The sequence below is a fragment of the Typopeltis vanoorti genome, chromosome 3, assembly GCF_054136105.1.
Source record: "Typopeltis vanoorti isolate ZY-2024b chromosome 3, IOZ_Tvanoo_1.0, whole genome shotgun sequence".
NCBI lineage: Eukaryota > Metazoa > Arthropoda > Arachnida > Uropygi > Thelyphonidae > Typopeltis > Typopeltis vanoorti.
Genome location: NC_143551.1, coordinates 163,008,847 through 163,027,937, shown reverse-complemented (window position 1 = coordinate 163,027,937; position 19,091 = coordinate 163,008,847). Strand labels below are relative to the sequence as shown.

General features: G+C 37.9%; 1 protein-coding gene across 1 annotated transcript in view; it reads right to left on the bottom strand.

Moving 5' to 3' along the window:
• LOC150108716 (uncharacterized) overlaps positions 1 to 16,552 on the bottom strand; it is a 131,803-nt gene extending 115,251 nt beyond the window's left edge. The window contains exons 1-2 of the mRNA XM_090416174.1: positions 16,453 to 16,552; positions 4,493 to 4,579 (exon numbers count right to left, since the gene is read on the bottom strand). Coding sequence (XP_090272300.1) covers positions 4,493 to 4,579; positions 16,453 to 16,531 — 166 coding nt within the window. The 5' untranslated portion in view covers positions 16,532 to 16,552. The remainder of the gene's footprint in view (positions 1 to 4,492; positions 4,580 to 16,452) is intronic.
• Between the last annotated feature and the right edge of the window lie 2,539 nt (positions 16,553 to 19,091).

The following is a 19,091-nucleotide window of genomic DNA, read 5'->3' as shown; positions in this document are numbered from 1 at the left end:
TGTGTCTGTTGCTTTTTCTAAAGCCTCAAAAAATTCCTCCACTTCTACCTTAGTAGAACCTTCTGTGGGACCATAGGCACAAATAAGTCTCATTGTCCAGTTCCCCATTCTCATATTTGCCCACATTACTCTACTTGAGACTGCCTGCCATTCAAGAAGATTAGCCTCGTATTTTGTGTTGAATACTATGGGTACTCCTTCTTTTCCTTGATTGTCATTGCCTGAATATAACATTTTGTATTTATTTCTCAGAAAGAGCTCACCAGTTTTGGTCTTTTTTGTTTCAGTCACCCCTATTATGTCGATCTGGTACTTATCTAATTCCTCAGCTAGCTCCATTTCTTTGCCATTCAGGCTTCTTACGTTGATAGTACCGATCTTTAACTCTGGTGATGTTGAGTTGGGGTTTATTTTCAGATTTGTTCCAGTAGCTGACTTTTCGCTGTTCGCCCTGGTTCCCTGGCGAAAACAACGGGGGCCTTGTTTAACCGGGCGACGCCCCAGCCGGCATGAAATTTTGTCACGTTGTACCATCATTCTATATTTTGGTTTAACCAATAAGAATACAATTTGGTAGGCTAAATCCCAAATTGCCAGCCCATCCTCGTCCGTTCAGTATCCAAGTAGATACCCAACAGGGTGCACCACGAGAAGGTGAGGATTGGACATTAGGTCAGAAGCCCTGGTCGGTTCTCCGCATTCCTTTAAAGGCCATGTGGAGGTCTCCTCTCAGTTATACAGCTTTGACCCTTAAGCACCCCTTTTTTTTTGAATGGGTGGATAAAAATATGATACTGTAAGAGGAGCAACATGGCTTTGTGAAGAGTCGGTCAAGAATTAGTAATTTACTATCTTTTAATAATAGAGTAACAGCAGAGTTGAATAAAGGAAATGGCTACACAATGATTCTGCTGGACTTTGCAAAGGTATTTGATAGAATACCACATGGAACTCCGTAATGCAAATTAGAACATATTGGATGGATATGACACTGGTTAAGTGGATAAGAGAGTGGCTGCTGGACAGATATCAAAAAGTGGTATATGAAGGGGCAGAATCAAGGTGAAAATTGGTGACTAGTGATGTGCTACAAGGTTCGGTGCTATGACCATTGCTGTTTAATTTGTACATATATGATATAGGAAATAACCTGAAAGGATATAGTCAGTTGTTTGCTGATGTTGTAAAATTAGGTGGTGGAGTAATAGTTAACAGTTAAATAGGTAATAGTTAATCAACGCAATGTAGAGAGCTTGCAGGACAATTTAAATAGGTTGTCGGTATGGGCAAAAGGTAATAGGTACAGTTCAATGTGGAGAAATGTAAAGTTAAGCATATTGGGATAAATAGATTACAAGCTGTGTGTCACATTGATGGCACTGTATTTCAGGAAATAGATAAAGCTAGAGATTTAGTGGTTGTGGTAGACAGAGAATTAAAGTTAGAGGACATGTTGCTAAGGTAACCCATAAAATTACTTGGATATTGAAGAACATATAAACAAGTAGAGATAAGGAAGTTGTTATTCTCTTTATAAGGCCTTGATACATTCACATCTGGATTACTGTGCTCAAGTCTGGTGTCGTCTGCTGGGTTTCTTTGGGATGAGGAAGTGGTGGAGAAGATTCAGAGGCATCTGATCAACATGGTGAGTGGTTTGTGGAATGTTCCCTACAAAGATAGATTGATAGTGTGTGGATTGCAGAAGTTGATTCACAGGAGAAAAGAGGGGTTATGATAGAAAAATTGAAGTTGTTTAAAGGAATTGATGAAGGAAAAATATTTCTGCACTTGGCTGGTAGGGGTCATCCCTATAAGTTGAATAAAGTTGTGGTTAGTAGGGATGTGAGGACTAGATTTTTTGCTTGGAGTTGTGAATGAGTGGAATGGGTTGCCGTAGTCAGTTGCGAGTGTTTTATCTGTTAATGGATTGAAGGAGAAGTATGATAGATTGTCTGGATAATTTGTATCTTCCACGATGAGTCTTTGGACTCCATGGAGGCCCATACAATAATAATACCAGCCTCGAAGAACACAAAAATTATATCTGTGATCATCTGATTTGTATGGTAAGTCCGGACTACCAGACCAAACATGCTTTGGATAGTTAGGACATAGGATTAAATGAAAGAAGACATCAGTATCACATAGAAGTCACTATAGGACTGAGAGACTATTTTTAGAAACAGCATCTGTTCTAAAGCAATTCCATGACCTCAACAAGTAGGTTGCATTAATTTGACAAAGATCTAGGAGACAGTCACCATCAAACCAGATAGCCTGACCTCACCAAATTAACTTTATGGATTATCTGGCCTACAAGTAGAAGTAATATTAGAACATTAGAGTTATTTTTCAGTGATAATCTTAAATGTTTCTACAATCATTTAGTTCAGTGTTGTGCGCTTATTACAGTTATAAACTGCGCTTTGAAGATGATAGGTAAACCAACGAAATATTAGTAAGTTCAATAAATTTTTTTTTCTCTCTCTTAGCAGTTTATACTGTGAAATACTATTATAAATAATCAACACCACCTAAGCCTTTCGATACATACAATATGATACATTGACCTCCTCTTCGAAGTTGCCTTGCCCCACTAAGTGACATTAATCTGCTGAATTTAACAGTCTCCAAAAATCACTCTTACCTCATCACCTTCCTATCCATGAAGTTTGACCTTTAGAAATAATGAACTCCACAACAACTGTTAACCCTTTTTCAATGCCTTGGATCAAGCTGGATGAGATGCAGAGATTTTTACTGTAAGCAATAGCTAAACACAAATCATACATCTTTTTAATCAACTCTCCTTCCAGTTACACTATAGAGGTCACCTTTCCTTTTGGTAACTCAGATCTTGCAATCTTGTGCAAGTCTCCTCTCATGTAGAACATCCTCCCTCTAACTACTGCCATTCTTATTGGCTACACAAGTACCACCTGGGATAACCTGCAGAACTTCTACTGTTTTTTTCCTAAGGTTTGACTATTGCTTGTGCTCTTTTAATCTAAATACCTGCTCTAAGTGAGTCAGAAATTATCCTCACTAGCATGCTCCATTCTACCATGAAAGAAATGATATACCAAAACAACTGAAGAAAAAAACTACTTACCACAGGCAGCATGCAATCAAGAACCCCAGCTTCATACTCAGCCTATGCTGAAGCACACAATATATGATAAACCACCACCAGTAAATACAAATCTGATTTCATAAATACTACTAATAGAAAACTTCCCTCTATCCAAATGGAAGTTGTGCCTTCTGATTCCTTGCAAAGGCCATCAGAAGCATTTTTCTCTGATGCAGATGACTCCACTATAATAGCGCCTAAAGATAAAGCTGACCTCCTGGCATCACTCTTATCCTACTACTACTAATTCAGGCTAGAGCACTGCCTGGCCAAACCTTTTATGATAAAAAAGGTTTACCATAAAGGTGTTTAGGAGTACAACATCATCTGTATAAAGCAAAGAGCTAAGTTTGACATCTTTAATTCTAATATCAGGCTTGATGCCACTCTTGCATAATGTGATCCATATGGATGATGAATAAGAGTGGAGATAATGTGCATCCTTGTCTTATCCCCGATTTTATATCAAACCATCTTCCTGTATTTCCTTCAATTCTAACTGCTGACTTACAGCTGAAATAGAGACTATGTATTGCTCAATATAATGTCCCATTTACACCATACAAATATAGTGTTTTGAAAGGCTTTTCTCTGGGCACCTTGTTGTATGCCTTTTCCAGATGTACAAAACTCAAGTACAGATCCTTGTCATATTCTCATGATTTCTCAACTATTTGTCTTAATGTGAAAATCTGATCTTGACAACCTCTATTTGGCTTGAATCCAGCTTGTTCTTCTCCAAGTTTCTCTTCCACAATTTTTTTCAACCTCTTTTCAAGTATGCTTGCATAAATTTTACCTGGAACACTTAGTAAAGAAATTCCTCTGTAATCATTACATTCAATTTTAATCCCTTCTTTTTTTTTGATGGGTACTATGAGAGCTCTACTCCAATCGAATTCTGGAATTCGACCTTCTGACTAGGCCTTCTGAATTATGCAGTGTAGCTACTGCAAAACTTTCATACCTCCATACTTAAGCATTTTTGGTTGAATATCATCAACTCCAGCTGTCTTTCCACATTTCAGGATTTTGATGGCTTTTCTACCTCAAGTATTGATATGTACACCCCTTGAAAATTTTCTAGTATGGTTCTGTCACTGCTTGGTTCATTTAAAATTCACATTTAATTACCAAAAAAAAACATGGTTACAGCAGGTGATGCAGTTTCTATGAACATGAGTGTATATAAAAATCAATCACTATCAAGTACCACTGATTTGTGAAAAAAAAAGGAATAAATAAATAAATAAATAAATAAATAGCAGTTAAACAAGATCTGAGTTTCTGTAGGCTGAATACATGTAGTGACTTTTAATAAAATAACATGAAAAATTCATTATAATAAACACTTACAGTAAGTCTTATCAGGCCTTCCTTTTAACCTACAACAGTGCCATGCTATGATAGCAATTAATATAATAATAATCAATCCTGCAGCACCTATTAAATGGAGAAATAAGAAAAATTACTACTTTATGGAACACTGTCTAGAGAAATAAAATGTTTTTAAGCATGAATGAGTAAGAATATACACTGGTGTCCAAAACCTAAGAACAAACACTATTTCTGAAGATTATTAATACAAATTCGGACTAATCAACTTGTGGCAATTTGTGTATCTGAAGATATCAAGTAGAAAGCAAGTACACCTTCAAATTTTAGAATCGTGTGCAAAGGGATCACATGATAGCACTCAACAGAATAAAAGGCAAAAGGCTGTTCTATGTGAATTGTGTTTGACGGAAACTCTTTTCATGAAGGAATAAAATTGCAAACTTGGATGTCTTGTAATGTCTCAAAGACATCATCTAAATAATTTCATGCGGGGAAGAATTATTGGAAAACTTGAAGACAGCCACAGAATTTCTGATATTGCCAGAGAGTTTGGAATCTCACATAGCATTGTATCCAGGCTCTGGGCAGCATTTCTAACAATTGGAATGTGTTCCAGACATTTGCTAAGAAGTTGCCCTTGCTCTACCATATAGCATGAAGACAGATTTTTGGTTATTACAGCAAAATGTAATCGATGCACCACAGCAAGTCAGCTGCATTCAAACACAGGTAAGTGGATATCTCAACAAACTGCAGGAAGACGTCTGAACAAGTAGACCTATATGCCCAAAGGCCTATAGTCTGCATCGCTTTATCCACAGCTCATTATAGAGCACATTTTTAGTTATGTTGTATCCATAAAAATTGCACAAGATACCAATGGGCTAATGTACTCCTTAGAGAAGAGTCGTTTTAGTCTTTCCTCCGATTCTAGACAACACCTGACCTGGCATGAAAGTGGTACTGCTTACCATTGCAAGAATGTTATTGAAAGGGAGAGATACAGCAGTGTTGGGATCATGGCGTGGGGGAGGCATTATGCTCAATGGACACACCGAGCTACCAATGCTGAAAAAAGGGACTATGACTGGTGAACGATACTGCAACAAATCCTTCAATTCTGTTCAATTGTTCTGTAGTGTGTAGCTGAAGAATTCATTTTTTGTTGATAATGCCACTCCACATCACATCATATATGAACAGTGGAGATACTTCGGGAGACCTAGGATATTAATCAATCGAGTAGCCAGCATGTTCCCCAGGTTAGTTCCTCATACAACACCACATTTGGGATGCAACAGGAGATGCACTGCTGCTTGAAATTTCCATCCAGAAAACAAATAAGGTCTTATCCTTGCTCTGAAGGCGGAGTGGGCCAGTTTGCCTTAAGAGCTCCTGAATCACTTGTGATTCAGGAGCTCTTAATTCTGAATCATTGTGCAAGTTGCATCACAGTTCAGGATGGACATATTCCATACTGAAATGTCTCTCCACATAGTTTTATGAAGTGCTGTACATTAATTCCTTAATTACAAATTACTTATGCTCTTAGGAAATTTGTAGCTTTTGTCAAAAACACATTGTAATTTAATTTGTATGAAATTTATACCACATTTTTGTGTAATATAATTTATTAGTATGCTGGCAATAAATTTATGTCTGTATTTGGCTGTATTCATGAGAACTTTTTCATATACAGGTAAAAATGTATTTCATCCTTAGCCTGTGAGGACACCAGAGTACAATGCTTGGAAAGGAGTCAATGGACACCGCAGAGTGAGGAACAAACAGTCATGGTACCTACCTCAATAAGATAAAGGATCTCCTTTGGTTTGTGATAAGTGCAGCAATCGTATGGGGCATACTTTAAACAAGCACATGATAGCAATCAATGGAAATTTTGGACTATCCTTCCTGCAGGAATATAATGAAGTCCTGGACTGTTGTGGGATAAACATCCCTTGACCTCGCTCGACATTCTACTTCACCAATGGCTCTGTGGAGAGCCAGTCAAGTATGGTAATGTTTATGTCCACAAGCCCCACAATTAAGCAGCAGCCTTATGAGGTGCACTATCTTGCTGAAAGAGACAATAGTCAGTTCCATAGAAAAACACTACAAAGCACTGCACTGTCCAGAATGTTCAGATACCAAACAGAGGTTGAAGACCAAACTAGGAAAAACAAGACCATATCATCACACCACCTCTTCTGAATTTCATAGTTGGGGGTTAATCACTCTAGTAAGAGACATTCACCAGGCATCTGTCACAACTGCCAATCTGTGGTATGGTGTGATTCATCGCTCCATAACACTGCTTTTCAAGCTTCCATGGCCCACTGTACATGCTCTTTGCAGTCCCACCATGGAAACTCGTGTTGTGAGCCTCTGTTCTGAATGTTTTTGCAGAATCGTGTTCTAGTTGATGCCCAAGCTCTGCATTCAACGACAGCTGACAAAAGGTGGTTTTTACATATTATCCTTTGTAGCACTCTACAGTAATGCTTGGTGACTGTAGGGTGCTGGTAGTTGACTTCTGCACTTCCATCTCAGTATGGTATCACTGATTGTTGACCTTGGATGGCCAAATCTGTCACACATATAGACCTGTAATATGACATCCAATCACAATGCCTCTTTCAAACTGCATCAATTCCCCTTTTCACAGCTATTTCACTGGGACACAGTTCACTGACTGGGAAGCATCATATTCCTCCATTTTATACCAGCTACAAACACCTGACTTGTTACATGCCACGTTGCACTTTGTCCATGGAGGTATCTTTCGTGTGTAGGGGCTTAAGTGCTGCAAGGACATCATGTTGCAGGCTTAATGGATTTTTTGCAACACTCAAAAAGGATTAAAATAATTTAATACTTCCTATATTTCGTCCTAGTCACTAGGACATCTATGGGAATTACAAAAACAACTAATGTAACATATACACAAACATCATACAATACTAAGCACAACCACGTGGGTGACACTAAAGTCCTATCCTATCTAGATGTAAGGGTAGTAGGTGGCCTGGAATGTAAGGTGGGACCTCTGGTGATGAATGTTTCCCAAATCTTCGGAAGCTTAATGCAACCGTATTTATTAAGATTTGGTTGGTTTCTGAGAGCTGCTGCTGCTTCTAAGAAAAGTCTCTCTTTCTTGAATTTGCTGTGGTGGAGCATGGTTGTTTTCTTCCATGATACCCTGTGGGTGGTGTCCAAAACATGGTCAGCCAAGCCTGAATGACCATAGTTGTGTTTACAGATGTAAGACGTGTTCCTCCAGGCGGATGGATGCTGATCTGCCTGTCTGTCCAAAGTACGCCAGCTTACAGGAACAGGGTGCTTTGTTAAACTCCAGGCAGAGAGAGAGAGGAGGGAGCTGATCTTTCGTAGAACGGATAAGGGTAGCAAGTTTGGAGTGGGGCTTATATGCTGTGTGTAGGTTGTACTTTTTTTAGAATCTTGGCTATTTTTTCGGATGTGCCATGGATGTAGGGTATGGTGATGGCATTTATAAAATCTTGTTGACGAGAAGGACAGGGAATGGGGGAGGAACTGATTATTTTTTTGATACTGTGATCGCTGTAGCCATTGGAGAGGAAAGTGCTGTGTATGTGGTTAAGCTCAGTAGTGAGGGCGGTTCCACTGGAACAAAGATTGCGGGATCTCTTGGTAAGAGTTTTAATAATGCCATATTGTTGAGAGGGGTGGTGGTTAGGAGAGTTTGTGAATGTATCTGCCTGTGTGTGTGGGGGTTTTCTGTATACAGTGAAGGCAAGTGTATCATTAGGCAGGCGTGTGACTAAGGTGTCTAGGAAGGGTAAACAATTGTTCTTTTCCTTTTCCATAGTAAACTGGATTCTTGGATGTAGGCTATTGAGATGACTGAGGAAGGAGTCTAACATGTCTGGGCCATGAGGCCAAATAGAGAATACATCTACATATCTTAGCCAGATAGAAGGTTTGAGTGGGGCTGAGTCTATGGCTCGTTTTTCAAAATCTTCCATATAGAAATTGGCAAGGGGGGGTGAGAGGGGGGAACCCATGGCAGTTCCCTCTATCTGCTTGTAGATTTTGTTGTTCCAAGAGAAATACCCAGAGTAAATGGCAAAGGAAAAGAGATATTAGATGTCAGAAGGAAAAACGTTTTCTGAGAGAGATAAGATGTCAGTTAAGGGAATATTGGTAAATAAAGAGGAGCTATCAAAGCTTACCAATATGTCTGCATTATTCAAGGTTAAATTTTCTGTGAGGGCTTTAAAGTGGGTCGAGTTTTTTTATATAGGAAGTGGACCTTCAGGTGAGGGGGGTCAGAAAGTTGGCCAGTTGTTTAGACAGTCTGTAGCAAGGTGATTGGTGGCATCTACTATAGGCCTGAGTGGGGAATTGAGTTTGTGGATTTTTGGTAAACCGTATATTCGGGGGGGGGGGGGGAGCGGAAAGGTTTAAGTTTTTTCATGATGTCAGGGAGCCAGGAAGATACTTTTTTAAGTAAGATTTTTAATTTCTTAACTTATTCAATTGACTTCCTACCATACCAGCTTTGTTGATTCTGTTGTCTATTTCCATATTTAATTTACCATCTTCACTAAAAATCGTGCCTAAGTAGCTGAAATGTTTTACTTGTTCCACAGGTTGATCATTCACAACACATTTGACATTTTCAACAATTCTACCTATTTTCATTGTCTTTGTCTTTTTAATGCTGACCTTCATACCATATCTATTACAACAGTCATTCAATTTAGTCAGGAAATCTTGCAAACTTGTAGTGGATTTATTTAGAAGTATAACATCGTATACATAAAGCAAAGAGCTGACATTAACATCTCCAATTCTGATATAGTGTTTAATACCACTTTCCTTCATAATGTGATCCATATAGATAATGTACATCCTTTTCTCACACCAGATTTAACATTAAACCATCTTCCTGTACTTCCTTCAATTCTAACTGCTGACTTACAACTCAAATACAGACTAAGTATTGCTTGATATAATACCCCATTGACACCATATAACTGTAGTGTATTGAATAGCTTCTCTCTTGGCACCTTGTCATATGCCTTTTACAGATCGACAAAACTTAAATACAGATCTTTGTTATATTTCCATGCTTTCTTGACTACTTGTCGTAAAGTGAAGATCTGATCCTGACAGCCTATTTAGCTCGAATCTAGCTTGTTCTTCACTAAGCTTTTCTTCCACAATTCTTCTCAACTGTTTTTCAAGTATACTTGCATAGATCTTGCCAGGAACACTCAGTAGGGAAATACCTCTGTAATTCTCACATTCAGTTTTATTTCCCTTTTTATGCATGGGTACTATTAGAGCTCTACTCCAATCATCAGGAATTCGACCATCTGTACAGGCTTTCTGAACTATGCAGTGCAGCCACTGTAACACTTTTATACCACCATACTTCAGCATTTCTGGTCGAATGTAGAAAGGCAGCCACATTTCAAGCCTTTGATGGCTTTTTCTAATTCAAGTATGGATATGTATTCCTGACTGTATGCCCGTTGAGTGTTTTTTACCACTGTGCTATCATTGCTTCTTTCATTTAGCAATTTTTCAAAGTAATTACTCCATACTTCAAGGATATCTTTTTCTCCTGTTTTCATGTCACCTTTATCATCTCTAAGTCCTTTTACAGCACTCTTTCCTCCATTTCTAAGCTTATTCAACAACTCCAGAATATCTTTCCACCTTCTTGATATTTATTTTCCATGTTCTTGCCAAGATCCTACCATGACTTCTGTTTAGCTAGTTTTACACAGTGCTTCGCTTTCTTACATTTGTCTCTGTATTCTCTAAGAGCAAAAGCTGACTTATTTACCAGGAACTTTTGATATGATTTCTTCTTTTCCTTCACTGCCTCTTTAACTTCCTGTGTCCACCATGGAGTCCTGATTTTTCTATCCTTGCCAGAGACAACCTCACCACATGTCTCTCTGGCTGAATCAATCAGGGTTTTCTTCAAGGCTTGCCACTGAATCTCCAAGGTTTGGTTCCTGTTCTCAAACTCTTTCATTTTTTTTCAATAATCTTTGTATATGTTAGTCTACAGTTCACATCTGAGAGCTGCTCAACTTTTATTCGCTTTAAAACTTTCTTAAATGTTATTCTTTTCAATATGAAATTCAATTTTATCCTGCTCAAGACTAAATAGTGATCGCTTAAAATTTCAAATCCTCTGTACACATTGGTGTCCTGCATCAGGGAGAAAACATCACTATCAGCAATAACATAGTCAATGAGACTTTTCTTATTCCTTGCCTTTTCTCTCCATGTGAATTTGTGCACATTTTTATGTTGGAACATGGTGTTAGTAATAACCAGTCCATGTCCTGAGCAGAAATCCAACAGGTATTTGCCATTATTATTAGCGTTTCTCTTTTCTCCAAATTTTCTCAAAATATTTTTGTATGTCTGACAATCATTTCCTACTCTGCTATTTAGATCCCCAACAAAGACCAACTTTTCCTTTTTCATTGTGTCAATTGCTTTTTCTAAAGCATCAAAAAATTCCTCCACTTCTACCTTAGTAAAACCTTCTGTGGAACCATAGGCACAAATAGGTCTCATTGTCCAGTTCCCCATTCTCATATTTGTCCACATCACTCTACTTGAGACTGCCTGCCATTCAAGAAGATTAGCCTCGTATTTTGTGTTGAATACTATGGCTACTCCTTATTTTCCTCGATTGTCTTGGTTGAAATATATGGCTATTAAATATATAATTCAATCTTTTCCTTGTGCTATCTTGTTAATTTGCGAAACTTAATGCACAAGTATCACTGCTCAGAAACTGTTTATTACTATACATTTTCTGTGATTTTGGTACAGAGTTCTCAAGAAATGTTAGTTTCTCCTGATATATCCAGTAATAATTTTGATATTTTGCTTGGAGAAGAGTTATCATTGTACTTTATGGTTGCAATTAATCAGGTACTCTTAACTACTAGGGTAAAATATCAAAAGTTCTCATATATGGCTGCACTTTCTAAACTTCTTGATTCATTCTCCCCTGATTTCTTGATCCCTGAGGTTTGTTCATTTGAGACCAAGAATAAAGAATTTTCTTCAAAGTGAGAATTCAAGGATTTGTTACATAAAATTCTAAGATGGACTAAACTAAATCCAGAGGTTGACCAGTTGAAAGTGATAAATGCATGAATACTTTGAAAATTCAGTGACTGTTTTTCAGAAGGAATATTGGAACTGTCTCAGACCAGTATTGTAGAGCATTCAGTCCTTGTTAAGTCTGACAAACCAGTCTATGTTAATCGGTATCAAATACGTCTTAAATAATATGCAGACAGCTTGAAGAGTTGAAGAGGGGGGGGGGGGTGTTACAACAATATCTGAGTTCTCAAGAAATGTTAGTTTCTCCTGACATATCCAATATTAATTTTGATATTTTGCATATTTAAGAGGTATTTGATACCGATTAACATAGATTTGTTTCTCACACTTAACAAAGACTGAATGCTCTACAACACTTAAAGATTATTAAACCTTCAACAACTTTGTGGAATTCTCCTTTTTTAGTACTAGAGAAGCCAAATGCTAACTTTAGACTTGTCCTTAAGTGCAATATATAAGATTACAGAACCTACTGGCTATTCTCTACATCAGCATTTCTCAACCGGGGTTCCGCAAGAAATAATAATGAATAGTAATAGCAAATAAATGAACTTAAACAGTGGAAGAAAACAAGAAACATTCTCTGAAAGGAATAAATGTGAGTTCGCGTTAGTTGTATTAATGCTGTCCATGATCCACTTATCATACGGCAACTGGAGCTAGTACTAGTGCTAGCTAGTGTCGCTTATGAGTCAGTGCAAGCAAGAAATGTGAGAAGCGCAGCCGGTCTCTTATCAATCCTATGTGTTTTCTAGCTTGTAGGTACTTATCCACTCATTAATATGAAAAGTTCGTATGTTTTCTCGGCTAAACTCCACTTTATGGTGATCGTAATTTTTGGGAAGGTTACTCCTTTATTTCAGGTTGCAGTCGAAGGTTCGAGCAATCGATTTTTGTTATTTCATCAATTTATTAGTTATATTGTTACAAATTGTGCATTTAGGTGTTATGTATTTATGAAAGTTAGACTCAAATAAATAATAATTATGTTTAAATAATATTATTAATTACATTCTGATCTGATCCTGTGGCTTCCTCTCTTAAGAGGGTTGCAGCTGATTACTAGGGAGATAGTGACCCAAGGTGGTTTCCCATTGCCTTCCTTGCTGTATTTTATGACAGTAGCCTGTGTGTTCACGGGTCTGGTTTGCATGCTTGCAGGATGAAAATCCCCAGATAAACTGGTGGAAAAAACCCTGCAGTCCATACCCAAGACCAGCTAACTTGGCTATGGCTGAGGAAGATTCTTAAGCTCCTCACATCGCCGACGGGAATCGAACCTAGGATACTCCTTCACCAGGCATATGGTTGCGAAGCGCAAAGCCACTAGGCTAATCGCTCGGACATTAATTACATTATTTGATACTTATGCATTAATGGGGGGGGCACCCGATTTTTCACGAGTTTGTTTAATTTCTTTTTATTATATTTTTATTAATTTACTAAATATTATATTACTAACATAACTGAATCTGTTTTATAAACTAATTTTCTCGGCCGTTTAATTTAACCAATGTTTTTCAAAAACTAATACCTTTAATGATAGTGTCACATGTATTAAGTATTTTTATTGTTTCAAGACCAATTTCATTTGAGTTACATGGCAACCACTGTTAGCTAACCTACGTGAAAATATATTCACACTTTTAATTCGATATATCGATAGTTTGTTCTGAATGGTGAACTAGCAGATGCTACTGTTACACCCTGATACCTTCACTATGTGGAATATTCAGTTATCATGGTGTAACATGAAGAGAAAATTAAATAAAACCCTGTATAAAAGCGAATACATAAATTATTTAAAGAAAGAAAAATATTCTTGCATCTAAGTAAAATATATAACAAAAAAGTGTTTGTTGAACTAACTAATAAAAGGAATGTATTACAATTGTGATATGAAAAAATTAGCTAAGTAAGACAGAAAGGATTAATCATAAGAAATTGTATGTGAGAGACTAGAGATTAAAATATTAAGTAAATTCATAGAAAAATTTTGGAAGGGGGATTAATTTAGAGGCTAGCAAAAGAAAAACAATAAACTATCGCTCAGGGTCAATTCCCGAATTGAGATGTCATCACGTGTGAGTCACGGGCTTGACAACCAAAGGATGTTTGGCAGAAAAATGCCACCCTAATTGGTCAGTGAAGTAATCAAGTAAGGGACGGAGAAAAGAAATTAAAGAAGGTGCCGTTAGGGGTCAAGGTATAAAAGGGTTAGCCCCCCACGAGGCTTTTTTCCGGACAGTTTCTTCACGAGCTCCTTCGTATAGGTTTCACGTGGTTTTCCTGAGTGGCGGGATTGGAGTTAATCTCTGTCGTCACAACAAGGAAACAAAAGTGAGTGGGATTTTGATTCCGTATTTCCTATGGTAAGAAACAAGGAATGCCATTTAGCTAAAGGAAAGAAGGTATTATCTATGTGTTTCATCATCCAGTGACAACTATGAAAAAAGGAAATCTGTAAAGAAGTCAGTGTCCACGTGAAGAGTTTCACAGCCATTGTATAGATGATTCAAAGTGTGTCCTTAATTACGAAAAGTTAAGATCGCGTAAGCACAGTTCAATGCCAAAAGAACTTAGGAGTGACCGATTATAGGAGAGATCATACCAGGATAGTTCAATCGGAAAAAGGTAGAGGCCAATATAGAAAACAGAAGAGAAATGGTACTGTAAAAATCTTGTGTTAACTAAAAATCGTCTGTGATTGTAATCATTATTCTATTACTGAACTGTTGAAGAGACTAAGGAAAGTTATACTAGGACTTTAGTGCATGACTGATTATAATGAAAGTATGCTTGTTATTATTAATATTATATAAGTAATTATGTGTCCTGAAATTTATGCATGTGTATTGTAACTTACAGGAAAGTTTTAAATGTCAAATACAGTAAAAGGATAATTTAATCTACATAGTTTTGGTTAGTTAAATAGAGTGAATTGATCACATGTTCATGTGCTACAGCATATAGCGTGTATTCAGACTAATATAGGGTTAACTAATGTGTTAATTAGATCTGGGATTATACATATGATTGTATGAGTTGAATTTGTTATGGCGGCATGATCGCAATACCCATATAGGATCATAGCCAAATTACTTGTGATAAGCTAATGTTAATTTAAATGTTTTCTTAGTATTGAATTGAATTATATTAGAAATTGAATTGTACCATACTAATGAGTTTAATAAACCTTTGTTCATTGATAAAACAGTTGTCTGAAATTGCTGCCCAATGCACCACTTGAAAAACGTACGAACCTAATCACACGGGAAATTAATGTGTAAAAAAAAAACGAGATAAAGTGTCACGACTGCAATATTGTTTCACATTCAGACATATTTTAGTAATTGCTCCTTGTTCTTGTATTTAATATCTCAAACTAAATATCTCAAAAGGTGCAGTATAATATAAATATTAGGGACACTAAGGGGAGAAATTGCTTAAATATTTGTATTTTGGGGTGATATCTCGTGCATAGATAATAGTTGAACACAGATAAGCAGAATTTCACTAGATAGAATAATAATCATAAATTGGGACACAACATAAAGTGTTCTTAAATCAAGTACGAAAAGTAAAGATCGCATAAGCACAGTTTAATGCCAAAAGAACTTGGGAGTGACCGATTATAGGAGAGATCATACCAGGATAGTTCAATCGGAAAAAGGTAGAGGCCAATACAGAAAACAGAAGAGAAACGGTACTGTAAAAATCTTGTGTTAACTAAAAATCATCTGTGATTGTAATCATTATTCTATTACTGAACTGTTGAAGAGACTAAGGAAAGTTATACTAGGACTTTAGTGCATGACTGATTATAATGAAAATATACTTGTTAATATTAATATTATATAAGTAATTCATGTGTCCTGAGAATTATGCATGTGTATTGTAACGTATAGGAAAATTTTAAATGTCAAAGTTATGTGTTAACACAGTGAAAGGATAATTTAATTTACATAGTTTTAGATAGTTAAATAGAGTGAGTTGATCACATATGTCCAGGTGCTACAGCATATAGCGTATTCAGACTAATATAGGGTTAACTAATGTGTTAATTAGATAAGGGATTACACTTATGGTTATGAGTTGAATTTGTTATGGCGGCATGATCGTAATACCCATATAGGATCATAGCCAAATACTTGTGATTAGATAATGTTATTTTGCAAATGTTTTCTGTATTGAATTGAATTATATTAGAAATTGAATTGTACCATACTAATGAGTTTAATAAATTTTTTTTCCATTGATAAAACAGTTGTCTGAAATTGCTGCCCAATGCACCACTTGAAAATCGTACGAACCTAATCATGCAGGAAATTAATGTGTAAAAAAAATGAGATAAAGTGTCACGACTGCAATATTGTTTCACATTCGGACATATTTTAGTAATTGCTCCTTGTTTTTGTATTTAATATCTCAAACTAAATGTCCCAAAAGGTGCAGTATAATATAAATATTAGGGACACTAAGGGGAGAAATAGCTTAAATATTTGTATTATGGGGTGATATCTCGTGCATAGATAATAGTTGAACATAGATAAGCAGAATTTCACTAAATAGAATAATAATCCTAAATTGGGACACAACACTAGCCTATTTAGCCAACATTTTTCATTACATTAATATGCTAAACAAGTCACTGCAGGGCCCTGGAGAAAATATATTAACTTCAAGTGACAAGATTCTTGGATTTAAAAGAAGGCTGAATCTTTGGAAAAATCATGTTGCAAAAGGGAATTCTTGATATGTTTCAATTACTGGTGGAGCTTAAAAGTAAAGAAGAATATCATCAAATTTCAAGTCTTAGTGTAACCCACCTGGAAGAACTGATGATAAAAATCGAACATTATTTTCCGTCCCTTCCATCAAAAATGTATGACTGGGTGAGAGATCCATACCCTGAATCTTCTGCTCATCCTGAGAACTTGACTTTAAGAGAAGAGGAAGAACTTTGTGGGCTGCAATCTGATCGTACATTCAAGATGAGATTTACTGACCTATCCCTGGACCTGTTCTGGATTTCTGTTAAAGAAGAGTATCCTACTATTCATAGTAAAGTAATAAATATATTGCTGCAGTTTTCAACATCTTACATGTGTGAGCAAGCTTTTTCTTGTTTGACAAGTATTAAGAGCAGAGACAGAAATCGTCTCCTTTCCGTTGAAGATGAAATTCGTGTTTGTTTATCTAAAATCTGACCCCAAATGAAGTATCTGTGTACCAAAAGACAAGCACAGGTTCCCCATTAGAAAATTAAACTTTACTGATCATATTTGTTTCAAAAATAACAATTCTTTGGCACATATTTTTGTTTATATGACTTTTACTTTGATTTATCTTATTATTTTGAAAATTACAAATAAACGATAAAGTTATTATAGCACTTATTATTTGTTTTCCTCATGATCTTTAAATTCATAAATAATAAAGAAAGTTACTAACAATGATATATAATAATTATTATGTAGGAGTTCCCTACAACATGGATATTATTTCAAAGGTTCCGCAAGGGCAAAAAGGTTGAGAAATGCTGCTCTACATACAGAAGCTTTTGGGTGAATTAAGTGGTGCTAAAGCCTTTTCAAAACCTGATCTTAATAGTGACTTCTATCAGATACCTTTAAAAGAGGAAAATCAATAGTACTTTGCTTTTTCTACCCAATGGAGGAAGTTCTGCATATCATGCTCCTTCAAGGTACAAGAAACTCTGCACAAAGCTTCTAAGCACTTATGAATTTGATTCTTCCTCATGTTGGAGGCTTAATGGATTTTTTTACAACACTCAAAAAGAATTAAAATAGAATTTAATACTTCCTATATTTCGTCCTAGTCACTAGGACATCTTGGGGGGGGGTGGGGGGGGGGGGGGGTGGGGGGGGGGGGGGGTGGGGGGGGGGGGGGGTGGGGGGGGGGGGGGGTGGGGGGGGGGGGGGGTGGGGGGGGGGGGGGGTGGGGGGGGGGGGGGGTGGGGGGGGGGGGGGGTGGGGGGGGGGGGGGGTGGGGGGGGGGGGGGGTGGGGGGGGGGGGGGGTGGGGGGGGGGGGGGGTGGGGGGGGGGGGGGGTGGGGGGGGGGGGGGGTGGGGGGGGGGGGGGGTGGGGGGGGGGGGGGGTGGGGGGGGGGGGGGGTGGGGGGGGGGGGGGGTGGGGGGGGGGGGGGGTGGGGGGGGGGGGGGGTGGGGGGGGGGGGGGGTGGGGGGGGGGGGGGGTGGGGGGGGGGGGGGGTGGGGGGGGGGGGGGGTGGGGGGGGGGGGGGGTGGGGGGGGGGGGGGGTGGGGGGGGGGGGGGGTGGGGGGGGGGGGGGGTGGGGGGGGGGGGGGGTGGGGGGGGGGGGGGGTGGGGGGGGGAGGTATATTCAACTGACAATATATCTATCAAACTAAATCTTAAAATCCTCAACAACCATCAACAGTTTGGTATAAGATTAAGGCCAGTAAGACAAAATATACAGTTGGTTGTTGCTATATGCCAGGGAATTCAACAGGTAATCTGGAAGACATGCATGCCAAATTAGTACAGGCCGAATGATTATTATGAGGGGGGGGGGGGCTTCAACTATGGAGATATAAACTGGAAGGAAGAACGATCACATGGCATGAAGATAATAGAATTCATACACCTACTGAGAGATAATTACTTGATGAGCATGTGATGGGACTAGGGAGTGTGAGAGTATTGGAAGTGGTCACAGGATCACAAGAGCTATCCATAACCTTTGTGACCAGATTGCCTCCGAATGGGGAAAGTGACCATGTGGTCTTCACTTGGGAGATTGTATAACATGAGGAATATTCTGTGAAGAAGGGGGGGGGGGGTATATGTGGAACTACAAGGCAGATGATTATGACAAGCTTAGGAAGAAGCTTATATCTGTGCCATGGCATAAAACACTGCAGGGTAATGATGTTAGTAGTGCGCAGAAGATAGTTAAGGGTCATCTAGAGCAAAGTTTCCCAAAGCGGGCTCCACAAATCTTGTTTACAAACATTCACTTATTTTTTTTTTAAATTAACAAATCAATGATATGATGCTACAAGTGACGTCCATCATACCAGACTTTGAAAAACTCTGCAGTTCAAAACAACAATTGCACCAGTCATTAAAATGAATTTAATTGTTTTTAAATTTACAGAGCACTAAATTGTAAAATGGCAAGTGTTTATTGATTTTTCTTTTTTTTCATGTTTATTTTAAAGATTGAGTTGCGAGGGTTCTGCAAAAAAAATTTTGCTTGCTTTAGGGCTCCACTTTAGCAAGAAGTTTAAGAAACCCTGATCTAGAGGAAGCAATATTAAATTGTACACCTAAGTTAAGGAGGGTTAATCAGGTAGGAGTTGGATGAATAATATAATTAAGCACAAGCTGCAGAAGAAGAAAATGTTCTGGAGGGTATATAAAGAGAAAAGTGACCAGCAAACTCATTATGAAAAGAATCTAGCCAAGTAGACCAAAGGATATC